Genomic DNA, 27,465 nt, shown 5'->3' with positions numbered 1-27,465 from the left:
GTCAACCAAAAACTATTGACAGAAACACCAGGAGAGGTGTCCCAAGTTAGAAAACAGCGAAGTCTCATGCAGTCGAAAAGGCAGGGGAGGTCTAGAGCTCCTCAGGCGGTCACCAGCCCCTATGCAAGTCACCTCTCTTTCCTGCTGCCCCAGGGCTCACTGGGAGGAGGGGAGGGGGTGTATGCTACAGCCAGCACACAGTAGGTGCTTCATAAGTGTTTTGTGATGAATGAATGGACGTAGGTGCCATTGCTCAGCTAGAACCAGAGAGAGGAAGAGGAGAGTCCACGTGGCATGCAATGATACAGGTGTCTCTCTTGTTTAACACCCATGTTTCTGCAGCTGGCAGTCAGGCCCATCCTGGGCCATTTTTACCTCCCTCCCTGCTTTACATGAGCTCCCAGGCTTCTCCTTTCTTAAAGGAACAGAATCCAGGTATTCCGAAGAGCTCCTTCTGCAAAAGTGAAGTCAGAGGAAGGGCCCAGACATCTAGCTTGACACACAAGGTCCAGTACCCTGGCCTCTCCATTCCATGCATGGTTGTGTCCTGTGCCTACTGCTTTCTTAACTGCTCCCTCCATGAAGACCCAGTGGGGAAACGACAGCCAAGGCACAGAGATGTGCTGTTCATGATTATCAGGTCAGCATTGATGGAATTTCAAGCACCGTGTTAAGGACTTCAGCTATAAGTGAAGTCTCCACCACAGTTGGGCATGGGTATTATTAACTAAAATTTACAGACGGGAAAAACTGAGACTTACCGAAGATATAGAAATTGCCAAAGTCACCCAATGTGCAAAGGATTTGAAGCTAAGCCCGTTTGATTCATACATTTAATCCTTTTGCTACACGGTTCCCAGGTGGCATGAGTGGTAAAGAACCCACCTGCCAATGCAGGAGACGTAGGAAACACGGGTTCAATCCCTGGGTCGGGGAGATCCCCTGGAGGAGGGCATGGCAACCCACTCCAGTATGCTTGCCTGGAGAATCCCAAGGACAGAAAAGCCTGGCATGCTATGGTCCATTGGGTCACAGAGAGTCTGACACTACTGAAGTGACTTAGCGCAGCACACACGTTTCCTGACACCAGCCCCACCCTGTGGATGCATGAAAACCAGGGTACAAAAGCACTGACGATAAGTGTTCACATGTAGCAGATAGGGAAGACGGTACAGTCTACAGACAGAACATGGGCGCCACTGACAGTCTGGAGTGGGTGTTGATGCATATTTTGTGTTTCGAGCTATTTAATTCTGGGTAGACTGTTTTCGGCACTAGGCTTTTCTATGATATGATAACATTTCCTGTATCAGACCCCCAGAGAGTAGGTCTGTAAGTGAACAGATACAGATCTTTCTTGGCTCCATTAAATGAAAATAAAAAGTTAAATCGGTTCATATTCAAAGTATGGGGAGAAGTTGATAGCAGCAGGCTTTGGGGACCCAACTCAACTTGTCTGCATTCCCTGGATTAATAGAAAAAAGCGAGTCTCTCTCACTGCCTCCAACATCTTCAATCTCTCTCCTTATTCACAGGAGTTGCTATCACCAGCAACATCTGGGCTTCCTGGGCTCACATACACCTCATGTAGAGAAACAATCCCACTGTCTATTGCCAGGATGCTCTCTTGCAAAGCTAAGCCACCACTTGTAAGTTTTGTGTCATTAGACAGTGTGTCTTGGGTGGAGTAGTGTGACCATTGATTGACAGCTTGCTAACCTGTTGAAATCAAATCAGATACAAATGTTTCCTCTGTGTTTGTGAGGTGATTGTTTTATGATCTTTGGGGGTCCCACCCGCAGTAGATGCTGTTTCTAAATGAGACAGAGCTATCTGGCAAGCCCTCTTGAAGTTAAAGCGTAATTTAAAAAATAAATAAATGCAATTCACACTTATCAGAGCCCATCACTCTGCCTACCACTTTAGACAGATGATGCTGCTGAGCTAGGCTCTATCCCACTTCATTGCTAATTTGACCAGGTGCTGCTGCGGCTGAACTTGGAATTTGTGGACCAGGATCCTCTGCAATTTTAATTTCTCCTGGACAGCGATTGTATGTGGCTTTCTGTCTCTAGAACATTCGTTAACCCTTCCTTTCTCAGGGGTCTGGCAGGACGTAGTTTTTGTGATGTACAGTTTGGGCCGTGTGATGCTGGGTATCATGAAGGATTAGAACACATGACCTCAAAGATCTATGCCAGAAACTGCTGAAAATCTGCAGTCTAGGGGATATGGAAGCAGTTCTCCTGGTGCATGATTATGAGGAAGGTGGAAGGCCACAGGGATCTCTGATTGGCAGCTAAGCAGGCTGAAAATGGAAGCCACCCTTAAGATCTGGCTTTGTAGATGGCAGAGGTCTTGAGGGTAAACTGGGATTCAGAGCTATCTAGCCTGTTTAAAGAACATGTGGCTGTTGTTGGGAAGGCAAACTGATACAACCACTATGGAGCACAGTATGGAGATTCCTTAAAAAACTAGGAATAAGACTACCATACAACCCAGCAATCCCACTACTGAGCAAATACTCCAAGGAAACCAGAATTGAAAAAGACACATGTGCCCCAAGGTTCACTGCAGCACTATTTGCAATAGCTGGGACACGGATGCAACCTAGATGTCCATTGGCAGATGAATGGATAAGGAAGTGGTGGTACATATACACAATGGAATATTACTCAGCTACAAAAAAGGAACACATTTGAGTCAGTTTTAATGAGGTGAATGAACCTAGAGCCTATTACACAAAGTGAAGAAAGTTCAGAAAGAGAAAGACAAATATTGCATATTAACACACATATATGGAATCTATACAACACTCCTATGTACAGAGCAGCAAAGGAGACAGACATAAAGAACAGACTTTTGGATTCAATGGGAGGAGAGGGAGGGATGATTTGAGAGAATAGAATTGAAACATAAATATTACCATATGTTAAATAGATAGTCAGGGCAAGCTTGATGTATGAAGCAGGGAACCCAAAGTTGGTGTACTGTGACAACCTAGAGGGATAGGGTGGGGAGGGAGGTGGGAGGGGGGTTCAGGATGGAAGGACACATGTATACCTATGCCAATTCATATTGATATATGGCAAAAGTCATCACAATATTGTTAAGTAACTATCCTCCAATAAAATAAAATAAAATATAGACAATAAAAAAAAGATAAAGAATGTGTGAGCATGTCCCAGTGCACCTGGGTCTGCAGAAGGGTGAATGCAGGTGAGGAAACAGAAAGGATCCCATGGTCTGTTCTATAGCCCAGTCCTGGGTCAAAACCTTGAGATATAGGAGAGGGGCAACGGGCAAAGAAAGAAGTGCTGTTCTCTCAAAGTAACGTGTTAGCAGCTGATAAAGTTCCCCAGGGTGGGAAATGGGTGTAAACACAGCAGGGCTTCAGTAGAGTGGGTGCTGTGGCTGCTGGCTGGCCATCCCTGGCAGTAGGGGAAGCTGTACGGCTCCCCTTAACTAAATTTTGTAGGCAGCCTCATTGAGGAGCCTTGAGCTAGCGGAATCTGAATGGGCTAAAGATGAGCACATGAGACACACTCTGGAAATGTTTGGGGTAAGAGTGGGGAGTGAGTTTTGCAGTTGGGATGAACCATGATGGAGAAGTAATGTGAATGATTCCTTATTTGTGAGACAGACTTGTAGGGCCTGGGGCAGTGTAGGGTCTGCCAGTCTTGGAAAAGAACACATGAAGGGCTAGACTGTGACCCTGTTCTATTTCATGCAAGTCTCATTCACCTACTGGTTTCATTTTGACTCTTACCCTAGCTCACTTGGAAAAGTACATAAACCTCTCTTATGCTTCACACTTGACACTTGCTGACCAAGGGGAGTCAACCACATCTTCAACCATCGGGGCACAGAAAGAGGGTACTATCACCACAGACCACAGAATGAGGTCTGTTATGGAGAATCCTCAGTGAAAGCTATGGGAAAACATTGAGGAGGCTTCTGAAGAGTCTTAATCATCGAAAAAACAGTGGCTGGTAGCTTTTAATTACTTTGCACACTGCTGAAGCCTATCACTCAGGACGAAGCAGGCCTCCCCACCCTTACTGATTACAATGAGAATATGTTTTTAAAAACAAACACTTTACTTAAAACCAGGGATACTTTTTTAATTAGAGGAAAGATTAACTAAATGCATTTTCGCTTGTAATTTAATCCATTCTGATTATCACAAGAATGTTTATGATAAAATATTCAACTTTCTCCTTACCCCTGTTTCATGAGGTTTCTTTCTTTATTACTCATGAAAGGAAAGACTCAGAGATGGTCAATGGTATGATGGCCTCTGCGGGTCTGATTATAATGATACACAGAAATGCACAGTGGAAAGGATGGAGGAAGACAGCAGTAATCCCTGATTTTGACCGGAGGGTTTTCAAAATGATGGTACCATATTTTTCAAAAGCAATAAAAGCAAGTCTTTTAATAAGAGTTTGTGAAATAGAGTGCTAGAAAAGAAGTGGGTTAGTGCAAAAGTGAACCCCATTAGCCAGGCAACTTGGGAGAAAATGCAGAATTTGTTTCTTCCATAAACATCTGGGATACCCTGTATGACTCCTGATGACCCAGGAGATGAACCAAGGAATTGCAAAGAATCTCCACGTCCAACCCCTAGGTCATGTTCCAAGGAGTCAAGCAATTGCACCCTGGGCGTTAATTGGGCTGAAAAGAGACAGACAACCAGTGAGAATCTTGTCTCTGAGAAAACCGTGTGTGCTACTCAACTGAGTCAGAGTTGAGGCTCCTAGATTATTCTGGGATGAACAGAGCCAGGCAAATAGAATCTTGGAACCCAAGAGTCACAAGTAAGAATGAAGGTGAGACTAGGAAAGGTGTTCTAAGACACACTGACCTGGCAGCATCTTTAAATGTGAGAAATATCAGATTTCTTTTTAAAGGAGAACAGATTCCTACCAAAGGCCTCAAGAATATGTCTGTGGTCCCTAGTAGGAGAAATGCTAGCTTAAAGAATTGAAGTTTTATCCTCTTCAAATAATAACAGAGCTCCAAACTAATATTTCAGGGGAAAAGGTTTTTTTTTTTTTTCCTTTTGAACTATACTTATGGGAATAAAGGAAACCCAGAATTAAAATTAAAGTCTTATAGCTCTCTTGACTTTCCCAGGATATGTCCAAGAGATCTAGTTGGAGAAATTGGTTGAAAATAGCAAACTCCAATTTCACAATCAGGCTGTATTAACATAGGCTATTCAGATATTTGATTTCATGTTTGAATAACTGGGCTGTTTGCTAAAAATAAGCGGGTTCAATTCCAGGTAAGAGAGGAACCTTGTCTGTTAAAACCAGATGCCAGCAAGTTACAGAACAAACCTTTGTTTGGGAAATGGATAGTGGGTAGCTGCTATGTTCGACATGCTCTTAACTGCTTGGTGGATTGGAGGCAGATGTGTGAGAGGGAGACTGAAGGTAGCAGAAATGTCTTAAAGGGAAGTTGATTTTGATAATCCTCCCTTGTGCTCATTGGTACTAGATAAGGATGGTGATGATGGCAAATGATGATGATGTTAGCTCATATTTACTTGGCTCTTATATTATTACAGGTGCTGTGCCTACGACTTCATATATAACCCAATGAGGAAGGTCGTATTCATTATTCTCCTTTTATAAACAAAGAAACTGAAGCATACAGAGGTTGGGAAATTTGCTAGGATTTGATCTCAGGTTGACTGAACCAAAAGACTGTCTTAAGCACTTCATCATCACCCTTGCATTGCCCCCAAACCAAGTGAAGTGGCTATAGTCAGATGGACCTCTACTAACACTACCTTGTTTTTATTAAGAAACACAAATGTATCCAAAGATAAAATACAGATGACCAATAGGCACATGAAAAGATGCTCAACATCACTAATTATTAGAGAAATGCAAAGCAAAACTACTGTGATGTACCACTTCACACCATTCAGAATGGCCATCATGAAAAAGTCTACAAGAAACCATTAGCAAATGTTGGAGAGGTGGGGAGAAAAGGGAACTCTCCTACACTGTTGGTGGGAATACAAGATGGTGCAGCTATTATGGAAAACAGTATGGAGATTCCTTGAAAACTAAAAATAGAACTACGGTATCATCCAGCAATTCCACTCCTGAGCATATATTCAGACAAAACTATAATTCAAAAAGATTCATGCATCCCTATGTTCATAGCAGCACTATTCACAATAGCCAAGACATGGAAGCAACCCAAATGTCCATGGACAGATGAATGGATAAAGAAGATGTTGTACAAATATACAACAGGATACTACTCAGCCGTGAGAAGAATGAGATAATGCCATTTGCAGCAAAATGGATACAACTAGAGATGATCATATTTAGTAACTAAGAAAGAGAAAGACAAATAATGTATGATATCACTTATATGAGGGAATCTAAAATATCACACAGATGAACCTATCTATGAAACAGAAACAGACTCACAGACGTAGAGATCAGACTGGTGATTGCAAAGGGGTCAGAGGCTGGGGGAAGGGAACGGAGTGGGAGGCTGAGGTGAGTTGACTTAGGGTATTAATTTATATAGAATGGATAAACAACGAGGTCCTACTGCATAGCACAGACAACTATATTCAATACCCTGTGACAAACCAGAATGTAAAAGAATAATTTAAAAAGGAATATATACATATATATATGTGTATATAACTGAATCACTTTGCTGCACAGCAGAAATTAACACTGGAAATCAACTATACTTCAGTAAGAAATTTTGTAAAGAAGCATAAACATAAACCATGTAAGGAAGTTTTTCAATGCCCAGAAAGATTCTCTAGGTAAACCAGATATAAATTGGGACTGAGACGAGCAGATAATCAGACAGACTAATAAAAAGCAGCACTGACTTCAACAATTCGACCATGTGTCATCACTGAAACCAACACTCTGCTGTATCTATCCCTTTAATGTAAAGTATGTATTATGGGAATCTACCTGGAGACCCTCCCTGACCTTAGAGAAGAGAAAGATTTGATTGTGCTGAAATGGACCGTTCCATCTGATGCACATACATTTGCATCAAAAGTAATAAATTTCTAGAGATGGACAGGCCCTTAGAGATCACCTCATCCAAGTGTGTTCTAAATCCAGTCAATCACATATTGAATTTGTGATATTTGCAATATCTGCACTGTTATTTACTTAATATTTTTTTACAAATTTACTCAGGCCTAATGTCACTACCTGCTTCTGCCACATCCCTAAGCAATAATGCCCGTATAATCGTGAGTTTGATGAGCTAGTTATGGTTTTCCTAATACTTCTTTTTTAACAGCCATGCATAACCAGTCAGTAAAATATACTTGCACACCAACAGAAAGCACCTCATGTTTATGGACAGTGATATAGTCGACCCCCTCACTGGTCTCAGGAAGAAACTGAGGCTAGAAGGTTGGGCGACTTCTCAAGGGCACCCAGAACGTTCAAGGCACAGCCAAGCCTAGAACACAGATCTCCTCTGTCAATTTATTCTTCACGACACTGTGATGAATCAGAGAGCAAGTGATGAGAAAACGTCCATTACGAACATCTTCTGGGATTCATCGCTCTGGGGCCCTCTTTGTGCTCCCTTTCCCTTTAATATAAAGTCTTGAGTGCATACTGTGAACCCAAGAACCATAGACGTGGAAGAAATGCTGATTCTCTGTAAAAGCTGAAGCGACCAAGTCCTCACTACAAACACTCAGGGCGTGCAGCTCAGTTTTTCCATAGCTCTTACTCTTTGATGTTTTCCTTTCTTTAGAATCTGGAATCTTTCTCATGCTGACGCTCACTCTGTTCTGAGTTTGGAACTCTTTTTAGTTCTTTGCTTTTATGATGGAAGTAACTCCTTGTACCATGCTATCTCCTTGTTGGGTCTGGCCTTGTCCCTGTGGGCCACACAACAGTACATCAAGGGGACCTTCTGAAATATGAAGGGGATGGTACAAGGAATGCTCCAACTCACTGCCTCCTCCCAGATCTAAAATTCCAAGACTTCTTTGCCGCTTTTCTTTTTTGATGGAACCTCCTTTTCTGCTGGGGCATGTATTACTAAATCACAGAGGAAGTAATACAAAAGAAAGTTTCCATTTAAACTAGAGGATAGTTGAGCTATAAAACTAGTGGGAGCTTTGTGACTTACCTTCCCCCCAAAAGCTCATCTTCAACATCTAGGCCAAGAAAGTAAACACTTTCAGCAACACATCTCACTACTTGTAAGGCAGTTTTCTTCTTGTTTTTTCCTTTCATTTTATTCCACTTTTTACAGTGAGCTGAAAATGGGTTCCCATAACCACTGCCACCAGGCCCTTGTTCTGAGTTTGGGTAGGAAACCTGGGCAGACTGCCTGAACAGACTCAGAGACAACTTCTGGGCACATGGTGATTCCTGATCCTCAGTGAAAAGGCTCACATTCTGGCCAACGTGTAGGGGGAAAAAAAATCAGCAGAGGAACATTCTCCACTCTGCTATCCATAGTCTTAAGTGGTAAACAAGCATCACTTTAGGTTTTCACTTCAAAAAAGATGGGAGATCCTAGGATAGGTTCCAAGAAGGGCTCCAGGAGGAATAGGTTAATGCGCGAATCAGAGAATTAGCTGCTGCCACAGATCCTGTAGGAAGGATGGCTCCAGAGTGGCAAATTTTCTCTCAACTTGATATCTCATTGTAGAGTCATGAAAGCTCAAATGTTGAAGGATAATAGCTACAAGAAAAAAAAAAGTTTCTACAACTAGAATGAAGCTGGAATGAGATGCAGAAGCAGCTGTACTGGTCTGAAGTTGGTTCATTTCGACAGTCGTCTCCTTCCCGACTGTTCCCTGTAGCGCTGAAGTTCTCTGCCTCCTGGACTGTGACCCTGTCTATTCCTGGTGACAATCACTTAATCAGCATATCAGATTTTCGCACGGCTGGTTTTACCTTGGGTAAAGATTCATTTTCCTTATTAACATCGCAAGAACCTAGTTCTTTCCCCAACCAATTAAAGAGGAAAAATAGAAGGGCCCCAGTGCGATCGAGGGAAAAGAAAACTGATGTGACTTGTGTTCCAGGGGCAGGTTATTCAGCCCCACATAACCATGTGGGACTGGGAATCCAGTCCTCATGATTCTGAAATGCAGTTGGAGGTCAGGACCACATAGACAGAATAAACAGGCTAGAATAACCATTACAGACATTGCTTGCTACCCAGATATCAAAGAGTTCACGTAGGGTTGGAGCCTAGTGTCGATGGGTTTATTCTGTGCACGTGTTAGCTTGTATTATTTAGAGTGGGTGTCTGGACAGCTGACATTCAAGAGATAATAGTGACTATCTTCAATTAGCATTTTGCTTTCCTCTTGCAATCTCCGGTAATAAGAACATTGGTCTCTCCCTGTATTTTGCCCCACTATTCTGTTTGCAAAACATGCTAACATTTACTCTATTTTTTAAATAAGAGATGTTTATCTGACTTGACTCTAACTCACAGACACTTCTGACCTATTCTATGTTCCCTTTATGCCCTGGTGTTATAGATTTTGAATGGACTTCTGAGGTTAAATCTTCAGTATTAATAACAGGCAGGCAGGGGAGGGGTGGCAGGTGATAGGAGAAACAACCCATTTTAGGATTATGCTTAAAGAATGAAACTATTCTCACCACACAATGTGCTTTCCGATTTATTCATATGTGTAAACTGCCATCTATTCAAATACTGCTAATATATTCCAAAGATATACAGGAATTGCAGTTGATCTGGATTCAGTACCTATTTCTCATCAATGCAATTCTGTAGATTTTAGCTAGCCTCTGTTTTTAACTTGTTAGAGGCAAAGTAAGTTCATTGCTTGGTAGAATTCAGCCTAGGATTGATTAAGCTAGCTCTACCAGTTAACGCTGAAATGTGATACCTTGTATTTAAATTTTCAGCAATATGTATTAAATATCCAAATATAATTGGGTTGAAAAATTCTAGAAATGCATTTGACCAACTATGGATAGATTCCGGTGATTCCACTTGACTGAGTTGTAGAGGCTGTGCTTTCATTCTCATCCCGGCCCTCCCCAACCCCAGCATCTATCTTCTTGCTTCCTTCAGCAACATACATGTGAAACACGAGGACTGACGTGAACTGTTTAGCTGACTATTTGCAATGACCCTAAGAAAGCCGTTGCACCATGACCTTTTGAAAACAACTACAGACAACCCAGAGTACCCCCACTCTAAGCACCCGCTGCTTTGTCTTACCCCAAACCTGCCGATGCCTTTTTTGTAGACTAGGTGCCATTTCATTCTTACTTATTTTCTATTTTCAAAACACAGCATTTGAGGCTCTGCTTGAAAGGAAGCGAAGAGCCTCACTTTCCTTTCTGACTGTCAGTACCCCTGAGGAGGAGGACTGATTCTGGGCTTGTAAACTGTGGCATTTACTTAAAGTGAATTGACAGGAGTGTCTGCTCAAAATAAAAGACGAAAACGCCATCAAACAGCCGTGGGGGCAGAGGTTGAAAAGCAAAAGGCGCAATTATGTGTGTACGAACACCTCTAGATTTTGAATAGCAAATCTCACCAAGCCAAGATATGCTTGGCTTTTTTTGAGCAAAGCCCCACTGAACATATTAATAAATCTATGAGGAGATGGCACGGATCCTACTAAGAAAACCATAGAGCCCTAATTTCTCACAAGGACAGACACTGGTGATAAAGGCCTTTATAACTTAAGTAGTGCAAGCTCATGAAGTCACATGAGATCATAATTCTCAAGGAGAAACCTTCCTGGGATGTCACTAGCTTCATTGGGGGACCTTTACTTGGTGTATAAATTTGCACCTTTCTCTGTCTCTCAAGAGTTCATGGTGATGTGAAACTTGAACCAAACGCTTCAAGTAGCAAAAACACCTTTCTCTAATTCATCCCACCCAAAGGGCTAACTAGAATCATCTCCTGTGCTCTGTTGCCCGCCACATCCTCACCATCTTCTATGAGACTCACGTTACCATCTTTCTGTCTCATTTTCAAAGACCACAGAGACAGTTCCATGCCACAGTTGTTTTCTCTCTCCTCACTCTCTGTGACATTCGGACCTTTCCCTTTCTCTTGGCCCCTGATGTCCTTCAAGTTACATTTGGTGTCCTTTCCCTAAAGTGAGTTGCTGACCCTCTTCTCTTTTTTTCTCTCTCTACCCAGACTGGTGCAACTCTCCAACTCAGGTGTGAGCCGTTTTTTTTTTTTTTTGTATGTTTTGCACCAGACAGCAAAGGGCTTCACGGACCATGCTGCAATTACTCAAGGCCGAGGAGTGGTGCAGAAGCTGACAATACATCGAACACATGGGCAGGGCTGCCCTCAACTAACACCTTGTGTAATGGACACTGAAACTGAAGTTTCATATAATTGTCATGTGTCAGAAAATATTTTTCTTTCAACCCTTAAAAAAATGTGACAACTATTCTTAGCTCGTAAGTCATAGAAAAACAGGCAGCAGGCTGGATTTGGCCCCCTTCAGCCTAGAGTTTTCCAAGCTCTGCTCTAATCCATCAGCACTGTGAGCTCTTCCCAGAGTAGAGATGGGTAGTAGGATGGAGAAGGCCAGCAGGCATCCCTGTGGGATGCTAAACCCTTGGCAGGTGTGGGGTGGGGGGAAAAGGGGAGGTTGAGGCTAGGTTGTGTGAACTGAGAGAAAGTGGAATTTTCCATCTAAAGGTTATTGGTTGGCCAGAGCTCTTTTGGGGAGGAAGACTGAGGGCAATGGAGGCATGGGGGGAGAGTCTGTATTCACATCACACCAAGCATGCAAAAGTGATTTCAAGAGGGGCACCCCTAAAGAGCAGGAGCTATTGGTAATGATTTTAAACTGTCTGGATATTGGGCTGTACGCATCCTTCCCTTGAAAGCCTTCTGAATTTTCCCCCAGACTCTGCAGGGAACTGTAAATGAAAGCAGCTGCAGGGGGGAGGGGGGCATGGGATCTGGAGCATCATTGAGAGATTGCAAAAACAATTCACTGCCAACAGACTGTCCCGGCAGGGTCCCAGTGCTACGGTCATGGCCTGGATAGGCACGCTGCCCTCTCTGATGCCCAATTAGATGGAATTAGGGGAAACCAAGTGCAAAGAACACTTCATCTCTGCTTGACCACGCAAATGAACAGCATGGGAAACTGAGTCTGCTCTCATGAGTCAGACCTGGACCAGCGTATAATCCTGCCTTTTACTCTAGGTGCCTGGGGTCTTGAGGTTAGGGCAGATGGGAGGGCCCCCAACTCAATGGCTAGAATCAAAGGTAAGTTCAAGGGGCCAAGTTAGTAGCTTGGATGGAAACTTCTCTGAGAGTGTCCATGCCAGCCAGTGGCTTCAGCCAGGCTTGGCATGAAATCAACCCTAGATCTGACTTAATTGAATAACAAATGGAAAAAAAAAAAAAAAAAAAAAAAAAGCTAACCCCAACTGTCTAAGAGATGTGGAAAGCCAGAGGGCAATCACTCCCATCTCCTCAATTAAAGGGATAACTGGTATAATGAATCCAGTTTTGTCCTACCCTAAACCACAATAATGACAAAAAAGAAATCAAAATGGAAGAAACTTGAGAACTACTACTTCTTAACAAAGAAAATGACCTGTAGAGACATATTCTCAATCATGAAGCTTATATAGAGACGTGGCTGAGTGAGAATGAAATGGGGTCAAAGCAGGAGACATTCATTGATGGTCGTGGTGGTAGGCAGGAGCCCAAAGGCAAAGTCTTTGTCTTTGGACAGCTAGAGGATGCTCAAACTTATTACAACTGGTACCTGGTTACCCAGGAAACCTGGGAGTCCAGCCTGCATCCAACCTGATCTAAAAGAAGTGAGTTCCATTGTTGCCACCAAGCAAGGATCCAGTGATCCAGCCAGCTGGGAGGATATTCAGAGAGGGGAGACCTGTAGACGGCAGTTACTTGGGGTACTTAAAACCTTCAGGTCCTGACAATTTCCCATGCATGTGCATTTCTCTCTTCCCCTGCTCAGTAATTTGGATGGGTTTTCTTCTAATCTGGTCCCTTTCCTCCCAATCTGGAATTCTGGGAAGCAGGGAAAATCTTTTCCAATCAGGACCACACTTTTCCCTTCCCTACGCCGCCCGGGGGAGATTTGAGAGGCAGCAGGAAGCATCGTGTCCCTGAGGGAACAGCCGGTTGCAACGCACGACCATCACTATAGATCTACGATTTATGAAAATAAAGCAATATGTGCCTGTTTCGGTGCCTGCCGTTTGCCTACCAATGGTGCAGTGTTCACCATTCCAGCCCTCTCGGCATTCACATTTGCCATCCTTACAGGTCCCGTGCTCAACGCAGCGGGGGTGGCAGACGCGCTGGTCACACGCTGCGCCTGTCCAGCCCTCTTCACAGCGGCAGGCTCCCCCGATGCAGACGCCGTGCGTGCCACAGTCTACTGAGCACACTTCTGGAAGAAAAACAATGATTACAGCTCAACACCACCTCCGGTGAAACCCTCCGTGGGAGACCAGACCACAAGCATGGCCCGGGGTCCCTGGAACCGGCCAAAGGCCCATGTCATCTTGGGCGGCCTGTCTCTCCACTGGCCGGGTATTCATTCATCAGGGTTAGGCAGTTTCTAGAGCAGTGTTCTCAGAGGGAGACCCCTGGACTGACTGCAGCAACCATCACTTGGGAACTATGTAGAGATGCAACTTTTTATGCCTTGGTTGGTCCTCCTGGCTTAGAAACGCAGGGAGTGAGACTCAGAAATTTGTTTGACTACATCCTCTAAGTGTTTCTGATGCACACTGCAGTGTGCGGACCACGGTTCTGGGGCGGGACACCATCATCCCAGGAAGAGGTCAGACACTGCCCATCTGGTTTGGCAAAGCTCCCTGGGAGGTGCCCACCTGAAATGATACCAGTGGAGCCTGACTCCTTGGCCAGCTGGGATGTCTTTCCCTGTTGAGAGCCTGTATTGCCCCAAAGCCAGTTGGGGCCCCAGCAGCTCCATCCACACAGGAGGACGGCAGACCCAGCTGTCACCCAGATCGGCATTGTGGTGGCCATTGGGACCGCTCTAACTGTGCTGCATTACACAGCTTCTTTCTCAAAGGAGCTCAAAGTCTTTTGTGGTTGGGGAGGAGAAAGACAGACAGATATGCACTCTCTGGCGTTCCAGACCTCTCACTCGAGGACAAGCACGTGCCAGACACTCATCCTTGCAACAGACTACAGAGGGAGGCATGGCTCATCAGGCCTGGGGAGGCAGGCCACACCAGGAGGGTCAGTGATTCACTCCAGAGTCGGCTGCACAGCTGGGCCTTGGATCCAGGGCTGCCTGGCCCTCCCCATCCTCTGTAGCATTTGGCCTGGGCCACTAGTCTCAGAATTGAAGCCAGAGACGAGGGGGCTGAGAAGACACCCAAAATAGCCCATTTTAATGGAATCTTCCTTTTTTTTCTTCCCCCTTCTGGAATGAAATATTCACTTCTTTCCCATTGTAGCAAAGCTTCACACAGGTTCCCTTTCTGATTGCCATGGCAATCTGACAGCTGTCTCACTACCCAGAGGAAGGGGGCGGAAAGATGATGGCTTGCTTGGATAGGTGCTGTCAGTGTGAATGGAACCGTTCTTGGAGAGGTGGGGACTGGCCTGAACTGTTGAACCGTTCCATTTTAAGGTCACTCAGGAGGGAAGACACATACTCTTAATTTTAGGAAAATAAAGTGTATGGTGCAACTTCATTATTTTCCTGTCACTAGAGTATTGCAGAGCTTTATAACATGTTCACCCAGGACCCCGAGGGAGCCTCTTTTCTGTTTTATAGGACATTCCATTCAGTTCATCTGGGACTGAATTGTTCTGTTTTGTTTTCTAGTACCTTTAGGGAGTGTACATAAGAAAGCTCTAATGCAAATGGAAGCGTCCCTCCCGGGCCCCTCGTCCATTTGCAGGGATGAAACCAATGAGGCACAAGAACCTATGTGGGATTTGTTTGTATGTTTCTCAGGGATCAAAGCCTTCAGGGCTGAGAACAGAGTAAGAGAGGTACTATGCAACTGACCAAAGTCCCTCCCTCCCGAGCTAAGTAAAAAGAGCTGATTCCCAACTGTGCGGGCTCACAGAAGGAACACAGGGGGTGAGTGCTGGGGGAAGCGAGGAGGAAGCCTCTTGACTTACCGACGGAGCAGTCGGGACCCATCCAGTGGGGATCGCAGCTGCAGAGGCCAGCATCTGGGAGGTACGTGCCATGCCCACTGCACTGGTCTGGGCACTGGACCCTCGCCAGCTCACAGTTGAGACCACCCCAGCCAGGACTGCAAAGGCACTCTCCATTTACACAGACCCCACGGCTGGAGCAGGTAGGATCCAAGCAATCAACTGAAAAGACAGGGGGGGAAAGTACCGATCACTCATGGGGCAGGGGAGGTGGAGCACCGGCCGGGAGCTGAGCGGACCAGTGGTTCACCAATTCCTATCCACCTGCAAGAAAATGCAGCAAGCCTCAGTAATACTTATGGGCCCTTTGAAGAAGACCCATACAGAATGAAAGATTTTTGACTTGTTAAAATACTACATCTCAAACTTGAAGAGAATGTAAAGGAAAAAGGGGGATTTCTCAAGCCGAATTAGAGGAACTGAATACAGAGTTGTGTCATCCAACTTTGAGAGCTTTGTAAGGTTGTAAGTAATAGTATCTTAACTGAACCACATCGGGGCTTCTGAGACTGGACCATGAATGCTGGTTATATCTTTACATGTATCACCAAACCCAATCATCACTCACTATTGGAAAGAAGAGTCGAGAGGCTCAGTCTAACTTCACTAATACTTGACTTCAGAAGGTACCAGAAGATGAAAAAGAAAACCAGTGAGACTCATGCATGAGTCACTTTCCTAATTAAGTTTCACTTAGGATAAGTCTAAAACTAGTGTTCACTCTCTGAGCATGTATCTACTCAAGAAGTTAGTAAATGTACAGGATGGAAGAGGTGAAAGTGGTAGTCGCTCGGTTGTGTCTGACTCTGCGACCCCATGGACTTGCCAGGCTTCTCTGTTCATGGGATTCTCCAGGCGAGAATACTGGAGTGGGTTGCCATTTCCTTCTCCAGGGGATCTTCCCAGCCCAGGGAAGGAACCTGGGTCTCCTGCATGTAAAGGCAGAGTCTTTACTGCCTGAGCTACCAGGGAAGCCCAGAGAAAGTAAAGCTGGGTATGGAAATGATCCCAAAGGGATAATCTTCCTACACATAGTCATGAGTGGACTGAAGGGGCCAGTCCCTGGCTGTGTCACTGACCCTTCCACAGACCGTTAATCAGACAAATTAATGGTCAGATTCCCGTCACTGTTGTTCTGGCCAGTTTCATGGTCTGATTGCTTGGCTATCTCGGTAATCAGAGTGGTTATACACGCAGTAGTAACTTGAAGATTATTACTCTGGAATCAACTCAGAGAGAGGAGAGGAATGAGATGCAAAGGCTAGTTCTCAAGGACAGGACTTTTTGTATGAGAATGTGACCCCAAAATAGGACATCCATCTAGCTTGTGTAGTTCAAGTGTTAGTGACTCAGTCATATCTGATGCTTTGCTACCCCATGGACTGTAGCCCTTTATGCTCCTCTGTCCATGGGATTCTCCGGGCAAGAATACTGGCGTGGGTATTCCCATCTCCAGGGGATCTTACCGATCCAAGAACCCTGTATTGGAGACAGATTCTTTACTGTCTGAGCCACCAGGAAAGCCCATCCCACCCCATTTAGCTTACAGGTAGGTAAACACAGCTTTTCATAGGAAGACCAGCTTCCTTAGGTATTCCAAGAAAATGATGCAGTGGCATCTGGAGGAAAGAACACTGCACACCGTGGGGTTTGAGTGGTGAATAGTGATCTTGCATGAGGCTTAGATGTTCCCTTGTGGATCATGGCAGTGGGGGAGTGTCTTATGATCTTATTTCACTAAGACATGCATTTTGCTCATTTTAACAGCTTGGAAATCAGGTCTGTTGGCATAGATTAAAGCATTTGCTTCTGCCATCATCTGGGGGCACAGCCAGCTTGAGATCACTTAAACCCTTTTCTTGAGGTTTTTCGGGCCACAATGATAGTGTAATTCAGTCCCTTGTATGAATGTGTGCCATCTTGTAGTTCAGATTCTCAGGGAAGATTTTGATTTCTCTCTTTTCCCAATGCCAAGACTGAAATAAGATTTTTGTTGTCTAAATAGTTCACTATGACATTCAGATGGCAACCCCTTGGGGTTCCAGCTTTTTGCAGTGTAGTAGCTCTTTTTCTTTCTTATGATATACAAAGTAATGGTGTTATTTTAAAACTGATGGTACATTAGCTCCAAATATGGCGTGATTTAGATTATCTGAACTACTTCATTCTGAGGGACATCAGACTCTAGGAACTTGGATTTAACTGAATTCATGATATTCCATGAAGCTTCCAAAGAGTACCTCTGCCTTCAGGCAAAAAGTAAGAATTTTCAGTGTTAAGAGATGTTCCTCAGGAACCCATTTGGACCTTCTCAGGGAGACACTGTTTATGCAAATCAGCTCCAAATTATTTGAGCCATGAGGAAACAAAAGCTGCCACTGATTTTTTTTTTTTTCCAATCAGGAATGCTATCTCAGAAAGGTACATTTCAGTGATTTATTATTACTCAGAGATGTTTATGATGTTACTTGCTCTGATTACAACCACTTTCAGGCTGAATTCATTCTCTTGAGGATTAGTACTCCTGATGACATCAACCCTTTCTGATACTTTCTAATTTGCTCCATTCAGTCACGTGGAGCACATGTGGCTGGAAATGAACTGAAAGTTTCCAACACGTGGAAGACACTCACAAAGAGGCTGTGCAATGCCCTTGACATCACATGCCTTGCCCAGTCAAGGGAATATAGTAGGTGCTCAATACACATCTGCTGAGAGGATGAACAGCAGACTTTGCCATAAGCATTGTTGTTAACAAGATAAATTTTCAGCGAGAAGGACTAACTGACAAGAAGGACAAAAGGGTGCTAACAACGTCTTGCTTTGGGGAAGAATGTAGTGTAATTTGGAATCTGCAAAATATGAACTCACTTGTTAAGCATCAATCTTGTCTGTATTCTTTTCATAAAAGAAAACCCCAAAGTTCTGTCCTCATTTCGGACATAGAGAAAGCAACAAGTACATGAAAATACCTCCTGTGCTCTGCACCTCAATAATGACTGCCCATCTATAATTAGCCACTTAAAATGTTTGGTGAGGTGCCAAGAGCTAGGAGCTTTCAAAAAACCGAAGAAACTGTAATATAATCATTTTCTTAAAAGGATGACATAAAAAGTAATATAACAAAAAAAAAAAAAAAAGTAAGGAAAGAAAATGGCACTTTTCTTCCAGATTTAAATTAGCTTTCTCTGCTCCATCCTGAATTACAGTGTGAAGGAAGGAGGAAAATCCACTGAGATTTATTAGCCTTGAAGTGGTATGTCATCAAAAGAACCATTTGTTGTATCTAGAGATGGGAGATAACTCTTTCTCTGGTCATTGAGACCAGTAAATATGCCCTTTGTGCTACATAATTACAGCAGCCGATAGAATAACTAAATTCAGACTTTAAGGGGAATAGTTTCACTATGAATTTTAAATTTGGTTCCAATTTCATAAGGTGGTCTTGTGGTCACGTCCTTAGAGTCTTCAGCAGGCAGGAGGGAGGATGGCATTTTACGAAGCTTTATAAATAGAAACAGTGTTATACTTAAAAGGGGGACAGTGGCCTTTACCAGCTAAGTACCATGTGCCTTATACCACCAGCCCCTTGGCAGCTGAAATCATTAGAACTCATTTAGTCTTGGGCCCTCTGTAGGTTTGACAAAAAAGGATTGTGAATGCAATTTTTATCCCTAAGGATAAAAAAGGAGGTCAAGGAGTTTTACAAACAATATGTACTATAACCCCCTGAAGAACCATGAATTACATTTATGAAGTTAAATGTCATTGAAAAATGACTCAACCATGAAACTGACATGAAAACATGGCTGACTTAAACTAATCTGTCAATTCCTCTCTCGTCACCTTCCCACGCCCCCAGATATCATTGAGTGAAACCTCACGAATCTGTCCTTTCATTTTCTTGTGCAAATTTGGTAATAGTACAACAATGTTTAGGCAGCAAAAACAGAGGATGGCAGCTATTGATTTCATTGCCATGGCCATTTCAGGTAAATTGTGTGAACGTTATGACTATGATGAATATCAAAGAAAAAAAAGCTAAATGGAAGAAAAAGTGCTGATCCGGGCTTTCTGATTCCATTTCCTGTTTTGAAAACAGCATATGAATCATTTCGGTTCATTCTTTTGGGGTAGCAGAAATCAATAGAGGAAACTTCATCCTTTCATAATGATCCACGTGACTTCCTTGTTTTGTTGGATGTTTAATTCATTCCAAACATTTAAATAAGACCAGTTGGGACAGTGAGAACGTTGAGAAATTACTTGAAATTCCACTCATACAGATATACACAAGACTTCCTGGACAGAAAAAATTCTAAGATGGGCAATGCCATGGTTCTATCACGATCCTCTTGCCAAATGATGTATGCAAAAGGTCGTTTTAACCTTTCTTGTCATATTATTGGCCTCTCCCATGTTTTCACAAAATGAAGCTTTGCCTCCTGCAGTCCATTTATCTTTAAGAACTTTGACCTTTTTATGAAATCAGCACTTCCTCCATCCAAACTCCCAATTTGGTTTTATGATGCAGACAGAGGGAGGAAGCCTACTTTTTATAATAGAAGAAAAAATAGAGAGAGAGTTGAGTAAGTGATGACCTGGGGCGGGGGGTCACACTCGTGGGTCCCATTAAGGGCCCTAGCACTGATGTATTGGAAAATCTTAGAAGAATACTGTCACGGAAGCGGAGCCTTGTGAAAACAGTTCTAAAAACCATGAAATGGGAGATGTTACAATGGGAGCTTTTGTATGCGTTTCTAAGGGTAAGCCATTGTCATTCCCCTGTAGTGAGGGCTGTAATGGTTGGTGAGTTTGTACAAAAACCCAGAGATCTGTAAAATAACAGGATGAGAGAACAGATCCACTTGCATCTAGGAACCTCGTGGCATCTGAGGTCCATTCTTAAGCAGCTTGGCAGTGAGAAGCTGAGAGAGAACATGGGTATCTGGCATTCAAGGCTCTTTTCCGGGGAGGCATTCCTGGGTGGTCATCTCAAGCTGTTTCCTACGGGGGAGGCAGTGGGCTTCAGTCCTCCCCTGAATTTGTTGGGCGAGTGGATGCTTCTTTTTTCCAGTGGGAGGATGGGAGAGGAGGAGCTGTTTGGGTTGCATGGGGACATTTCACTGGGTGATGGACTGAGTGGAAAGATGTTGAAGACTTCCAATGCAAAGGCTGAGGAGCGGGTGAGGTTCTGAGAAGAATGGTCTTTTACCTTCCTATCAATGGGGGTTGATTCTTTATATGGGAAGATGCAACAGATGGGCAACTACAGCCCATAGTCTGGAAGGGCAAACACAGAGGAGAAGGCTGACAGGCAGCTTGGCTGAGTTCCATTGCCATACAGGTCCCAACACTTGGCTACCAAACGACTTTTAGAAGCACCAACTGGAGTAACTAGGACTACGTAGAGCTCGTTTCTGAACAGCTCCAGAGGGGTGCTCTTTCCCTGTATTCCTGCATTTTCTGCCCCAAAACCTCCCTCTTTCAATCGCTAAGCCTGATGTCTGATCCTGTTTCGTCAAACTGGATTTAGCTGATTACATCCTCTGATTCCCCCTCTCCCCCGCCATGTGTAGAGGCCACTTCAAAGCATAGAGTGAGCTCCTCGGGACTCATCAAATCCCAGCTTTCTTACCGCGCACCCTCTCTCCTCTGGCTCTGTGACTGCAGGTAACCAGGATCGTTTGCTCTCCGTGGTGTCTCTAAATGACATGGGTACCTATCGTCTCTCAAGCCTGACTGCCTTCTATGGACATGAATTTTTGCAGAAATATTTACACAGACATATGGATCTGAGATCACCAGGGACAATTTTGTTTTGCTTTTTTTTTTTTTTAAAGCTTTGGGGAAGGGAGGAGAATTAAGGATTCTTGTTTGTTCTTACTGGATAGCATAATTCTCAATGTAGAGGGCTTTAAATAAAGCAAAAAAAAAAGAGGAGAAGAGGGGAAGGGGAAGGAAGGAAAAGGAACAAAAAGAGCAGGAAGGGGAGAGAAGACAGAAAAACAAAGGAGAAAGAGAAAAGGAGCTAATTATCACAAAGGAGGGGAAAACAGACCATGCCTTTCAGAGCCACCCTTAAGCTCACTCTCCCAAGTTCTACAATTTAAGAAGTTCATCAAAGCTGAGGGGTTTGAAATGTAAAATGTTTTCTTCCTTTGCCAAACAGGGAGCCAGGACTAGGCTCATCAGCAAAGGTCCAGACCTGCAGACACCAGCCCAGCCCGCGGGCTTACCTTCCTCGCAGTGCTCGCCCTTGTAGCCGGCTGAGCAGACGCAGTTGCCGTCAATGCAGGAGCCGTGGCCTCCGCAGGAAGGATCGATGCACTGATTCAAGGGCACGTCACATTCCGCGCCTTTCCAGCCGCTATAGCACTGGCACGTCCCTTTGGAGTACTGTCCATTCCCGCTGCACAGCACGGGGCAGGCGGCTGCAAGGAGCGAAGACAGAGCACCAGGTCAGGGGGCCCGAGCTCCAAGGGCTGTGTCAGCCTACGGAGGCAGAGCCTGCTGGGCCTCTCAGCACTGCCTGCGCTGAGGACTGGGGCCACGGGCTCGGCAGAGCCATTTTCAAATAAACAATCACCACCACCACAGAAATGCTACTAACGATCACTAGTAAGAACCTGCCGTATAGCACAGGGGACTCTACTCAATACTCTATAATGATCTACACGGGAAAAGAATCTAAACATGAGTGGACATATGTCCAACTGATTCACTTTGCTGTACAACAGAAACTAGTAGAACATTGTAAGTCACCTATACTCCCATAAAAATTAATTTTAAAATGCTACTAATAAAAGCAGTTATCATCAACTGAATGCTTATTATACTCTGGGCATGGCATAAGATGTGCTTTAGGTACAATTTACTGCTGAATCGTCATTATCACCCAGTGAGGTGGAGTTAGAATCACAATTCCATTTTATAGGTGAAGCTCAGACTGGGGAAAGTACTTTGCTGAAATCACAAAATTTAACAGTAGGGGGTCCCATGAGAAACCAGGTTGCTTCACCTTTTAAGCTGTGCCCTTAACTAAGCTGCAAGGACAAGCAAGTATTGTTGCTGTTGTTGGTAATGGGGATGGGGACCCATTTTGCTGAATATTTTACCTTCAGATTAGTCAACTGCTATTCCTGGTAAGTTTATGTTCATTAAAAAGGAAGGGGATGGGCCACTGTTGAGACACAACTTCTCTATGCTTCACTTTCCTTATCTAGACCACAAAGAAATAACTGTGCCTACCCCAAAGGGTGATGTGTGACAAAGAATAAAGAGGAAAGATGTCTGGCCTTAAAAAAAAAAATGACGGGGAGGGCAGGCTAAAGACACGGAATCTCTAGCAGTTCTTATCAGCAGGGACCCTCTTTCATTTGTTGAGATGAAGAAGGCCGACAATCAGAGGGGATGGCCTGGTATGAATTACCAGCCATTCTCACCAGTTTGGCTTCAATTATGCTGATACCGCCCTTTTGGAGGTTATTAACAGTGGGATTTTCGTGGTCATCTTCAGGCTTTGGGCTTTCACTCCAGGGTCAGTTTGTAAAGAATCTGAATTTCCAGCCTGCCTTCTGTTGTTCAATCACTAAGTCATGTCTGACTCTTTGTGACCCCGTGGACTGCAGCACGCCAGGCTTCCCTGTCCTTCACTATCTCCCAGAGTTTGCTCAAATTCATGTCCATTGAACTGGTGACACTATCTAACCATCTCATCCTCTGCCACCCCCTTCTTCTTTTGCCTTTGGGAGGAGGGAATGGCAAACCACTCCAGTATTCTTGTGGTGAGAACCCCATGAATAATACAAAAAGGCAAAAAGATATGACACCAGAAGATGAGCCCCCCGCCCAAGGTCAGAAGGTGTGCAATATGCTACTGGGGAAGAGTGGAGGGCAATTACTAATGGCTCCAAAAAGAATGGAGACGCTAGGCCAAAGTGGAAATGATGCTCAGTTGTGGATGTGCCTGGTGCTAAAAGTAAAGTCCAATGCCATAAAGAACAATATTGTATAGGAACTTGGAATGTTAGGTCTATGAATCAAGGTAAATTGGATGTGGTCAAGTAGGAGATGGCAAGAGTGAATATATCAACATCTTAGGAATCAGTGAACTAAAATGGACAGGAATGGGTGAATTTAATCTGACGATCATATCATTATATCTACTACTGTGGACAAGAATCTCTTAGAAGAACTTGGCTTTTAGTGTGAGCCTAAAATGAGGACACTGTTCCAGGTTATGGAACTGGCATTCAGAGACCTACATTCAAATGACCTACAGAGGTGTTTTTAGTGATTCCTGGTTTATCTGCGATTTGTAATGCAGTGGCTCCAAGAATTCTAGTCACACAGTACAGTTGTACAGTCCAGTGTGTACAACTGGAATGGTCTCCCCATCCTCTGATGTGTTACCATATCTAATCAGATCACTCCATAATAATGGCCCCACCCACCTTATCAATCCCCTTTTGTTGACATGCTGTTTATTTTTTTATAGTAATGCATTCTTCGTCTGTGAGTGTTTAATTTCCCAAAGATATGGTAAATTACTAAAGGCCAAGATTATGGTTATCATTGTTGATTTTCTTCTAGTGCTACATTCATCAATGTTGCCTTGATCGAGTAAATATTTCTATTACGTTCCTGATTCATTCAGGGATTCCCAAGTGGTGGGGGTGTGGGCAAGCACTACATGGTCATTTATGAAAGGTGTGGAAAGAACAATTTCTAGAGTGGACCTCATGTTGTACGACAAAAACATCTCAACAGTTGACATATGAGGGAGGGGCTATTTCCTCCCCTGCCCAACAGATGCTTTATAGTAGAATAGGTGAAAAAAAAAAAAGACCATTTCCAGTAGAATTCTTATCCTTACGACTCTATTAATACCAGAAAAGAAGAATGAGTTCAAAAGTGAGAACATCAAAGTTACATGTTAAATTTAGATAAAATCTCTCTAAATATAGAGAACTTGCCTTCTATTTTCAAGAGTGGAGAGACCCATAGAGCTGCTACCCATGCTGATTGTCTGCGAGAGGGGGGAGGGAAGAGTTTTAAACCAGGAAACCCAAGATTCAAAATTAGAGACTGTGTTAATATGAACAAGTATGAGAAATGATGGGCTTTCTCAAAGTTTGCAGAGGGTTTCCAGGACAAAGTACATTGGTTCCATGTTAGTGCCCCATGATACACTCATGCTAAGCTCTAGGTCAGGGATGGCCATTGAGTATCCATGAGGCACTATTCTCCCTTCCTGCACCTCTGCAGAGACAGATCAAAGCATTTTGCTTCCCTGAGTCTAGAAAAAGCCTGAAAACCTTCAATGTAGCGCCCTGGCTGGGACTTGGGAGCAGGCAGACAAGAGAAAACTCACTTGCCCTTTCTGATCTAGGTAACATTGAAGATATCTCTTAGTGGGAAGACTTGAATAAGCACCATTTCTTACCCCCTGCCAGTCACGCACACTCAAGAGGGAAAAGAGTGAGAAGTGTGCGTATCTAGTGGGATGAGCTTCCAAGAGCTGTTTTTGACCTGAGGGTTATATATTAGACTAGTTCTGGATGGCAGAGAAAGTTGCATTAAATCACCACCAATGGGCTTCCATTGTACATTCCTTCTGCCCCAAAGGTGGAAGAGGGTAAGAAGCAAAGAGGAAAAAATTATTGTCTTTATCAATTGAAAAATAAAGTTAGGATTATTTTCTTTGTTCATATTGAAACAGTTTCTCTTCTGCAAAAACTCTAAGGTGGTGAAAAAACATTGAATTCTCTAGAATGTAAGCATGGATTTTATTTAAAACCAGGTGCCTGGTTTAAAATGTGACCTACTTACATTTCTCAGGGGAAAAAAAGGGAGAACAGTCAGGTCAGAGAGTTCTCTACATTCTAAATGCAGCCTTCCTTCAATATGTTTGCTGCATGCTCACCGGGAGGGTGGTAAAAAAATGCAAAACACTGTGATGTTCTCCATAAAGCAGGACACTTGCCAGGCTCCACTGATGTCACATTAAAAAAAAAAAAGAAAAAGTAGAAGGCAGACTAAAGAAGCTTGAAGCTCTCTAATTACCCATTTGCCATGGGACAGAGTACAAATGCCAGATGAGCCCCCTCTGGTAGCCACTGATGACCTGCATCATAGAGAATTCCTTCCGTCAGGGTAACTGACTCATCCTCAGACATAACTCAACCCAGAGCATCACAGGATGTAAGGCTCAGCCTGATCCTCACCTGGGAGGCTGCACATGAAGTAAGGACCTCCTGCATTAATAACTTTTCTAACTAATTTTGCTATCACTAAGTCTACAATTTTTTTTTTTTTATAGCAAGTTATAGGACAGATATTTCTGACTCCACCTGCCTGCAAGTGATATGGAACAGAAGTGCAAAGAGCAAGGGTTTTGCTGCCAGAAAGATGTGGGATCAAATCCTGACCCATCACTTACCAGCTGTGGGATTCTGACAAGATTATTCAACTTCTCTGAGACCCACATTCACCATAAAAAAAACTGTCTCTTTGAGTCGTTGGGAGCAGTATGTGTGCGAAGATCTTTGAGGACCCCAGACGGTAGCTGACACCTGGTATTTAAATCAACAGATGTTCCCTTGTGACATTCCAAACTGAGTCACCAAACCGACTTCCAGGTCTCAAAGGCACACACACCACCACCACCACAACTTGGAAAAATACTAACAGAAAGATCTCATCTTGTTCTTGCCCTGGTTGTGGGTGGGAGGTGGTTCTGGAATCAGAGTGGGAAGTTTTACGTCCCTGTGTCTCTTACCTCTTCCTAAGGCTTTAAAGGAGCACAGTACTGTACATCCAAATTTTTATTTAAAATTAATTAAAATGCACAAAGTGGCTATTCCTGTTTTAGTAAATCTAGTAAATGGAAGCTCTAAGACTCGTGCAGAAGAAAAATAAATTACCACTGCCACTAATGACTGACAAGTTACAGGCTGATGACAAAATTATGACACAATTTAGATTCACCTAAATGGTGTAAAACTCATTTTAGTGATCAAGCTGGAGCTCCCCACCCCCCTGCCCCACACCGCCCTAAAGTTCTCTGTAAAGGATGAAATGAATTATCCATGTTATTTACTCATTGGGAAGTAATAGGACAAGTCACTCATGTCTGCTGCTTTAAGTAAAATGGGTCCCATTTCCTTGGAGCTTGCAGTACGGGGAAGGAGGGAAGGCAGAGAGTGGGTTGAAGAGGACCAGTCAGCCAGACACACGGGGAACATGCCTGCATCTTGACAAGGCATTTGTGGGTTGGGCTAGATGTTGGAGGGATTTTCAAATAAAGTGTCTTTTTAAAAACAGGGTTGTCATACGATTCTGCAATCCCACTCCTGGGCATATATCCAGACAAAACTACAATTTGAAAAGGTACACGCACTCCAATGTTCATAGCAGCTCTAGGGCTATTTACAATAGTCAAGACATGGAGACAACCTAAATGCCCATCAGTAGATGACTGGATAAAGATGTACATATACACATATATACAACAGAACACTACTCAGTCATAAAAAAGAATGAAATAATGCCGTTCACAGCAGCATGGATGGGCCTAGAGATAATCATACTTGGTGAAGTAAGTCAGAAAGAGAAAGACAAATACCACATGATATCACTTATATGTGGAGTCTAAAATACAACACAAATGAACTTATCTACGAATCAGAAATAGACTTGTGGTTGCCAAGGGGGTGGATGGGGAAGGGAAGGACTGGGAGTTTTGGATCAGAAGATGCAGACTATTATATACAGAATGGATAAGCAACAAGGTCCTTCTGTATAGCACACGGATCTATATTCAATATCCTATGATAAACCATAGTGGAAAAGAATATGAAAAAGAATATATATGTATAATCAGTCACTGTTGTACAGCAGAAATTAACACAACATGGCAAACCAACTAGACTTAAGTTTGAAAAAAACAATGTGTCTTTTAAAAATGATTTGAAATCTGATTGAAAATTTCTCTGGAAAAGAGACTGGAGAATACTTGAACCTAGTACTTAGAGAAATTGTCAAAACTGTACTAACAATTGGTTGCCTCACATCTCAGTTAGTCAATAAACACTTATGAAGAACCTAATATATGCGAGTAGCTGGCTTAGGTGGTAGGAAAAAGGGACAGAGAAATAAAGATGACTTGAGTCTTCTGAAGCAATTAAGGATATAATATTAATATTTTAGGTCATGGAGGCGAGACAAAGTTCAGTGTCATTGAAACCAAAAGAGGTGTCCCACTGTCTT

General features: G+C 43.5%; 1 protein-coding gene and 1 long non-coding RNA gene across 8 annotated transcripts in view; one reads left to right on the top strand and one right to left on the bottom strand.

Annotated features, from left to right (window-relative positions):
- The window catches only part of TENM2 (teneurin transmembrane protein 2), a 1,355,454-nt gene that overhangs the window by 141,963 nt on the left and 1,186,026 nt on the right, over window positions 1–27,465 (bottom strand). For 4 of the 7 annotated variants that reach the window (XM_070465745.1, XM_070465746.1, XM_070465750.1 and 1 more), the window contains 3 exons: window positions 21,432–21,626; window positions 15,154–15,354; window positions 13,223–13,435 (listed from right to left, as the gene is read on the bottom strand). In XM_070465745.1, coding sequence (XP_070321846.1) covers window positions 13,223–13,435; window positions 15,154–15,354; window positions 21,432–21,626 — 609 coding nt within the window. The remainder of the gene's footprint in view (window positions 1–13,222; window positions 13,436–15,153; window positions 15,355–21,431; window positions 21,627–27,465) is intronic. The other 3 variants (XM_070465747.1, XM_070465748.1, XM_070465749.1) reach the window with 2 other exon arrangements.
- Window positions 7,799–11,548, top strand: LOC139034453 (uncharacterized). Its single transcript, XR_011486974.1, has 3 exons — window positions 7,799–8,227; window positions 8,683–8,935; window positions 11,179–11,548. It is a non-coding gene; the product is annotated as an uncharacterized lncRNA (long non-coding RNA).

Source organism: Odocoileus virginianus, chromosome 3 (assembly GCF_023699985.2).
Source record: "Odocoileus virginianus isolate 20LAN1187 ecotype Illinois chromosome 3, Ovbor_1.2, whole genome shotgun sequence".
NCBI classification, from domain to species: domain Eukaryota; kingdom Metazoa; phylum Chordata; class Mammalia; order Artiodactyla; family Cervidae; genus Odocoileus; species Odocoileus virginianus.
The sequence above is the reverse complement of the archived record's forward strand: the minus strand, read 5'-3'. Positions and strand labels throughout refer to the sequence as shown.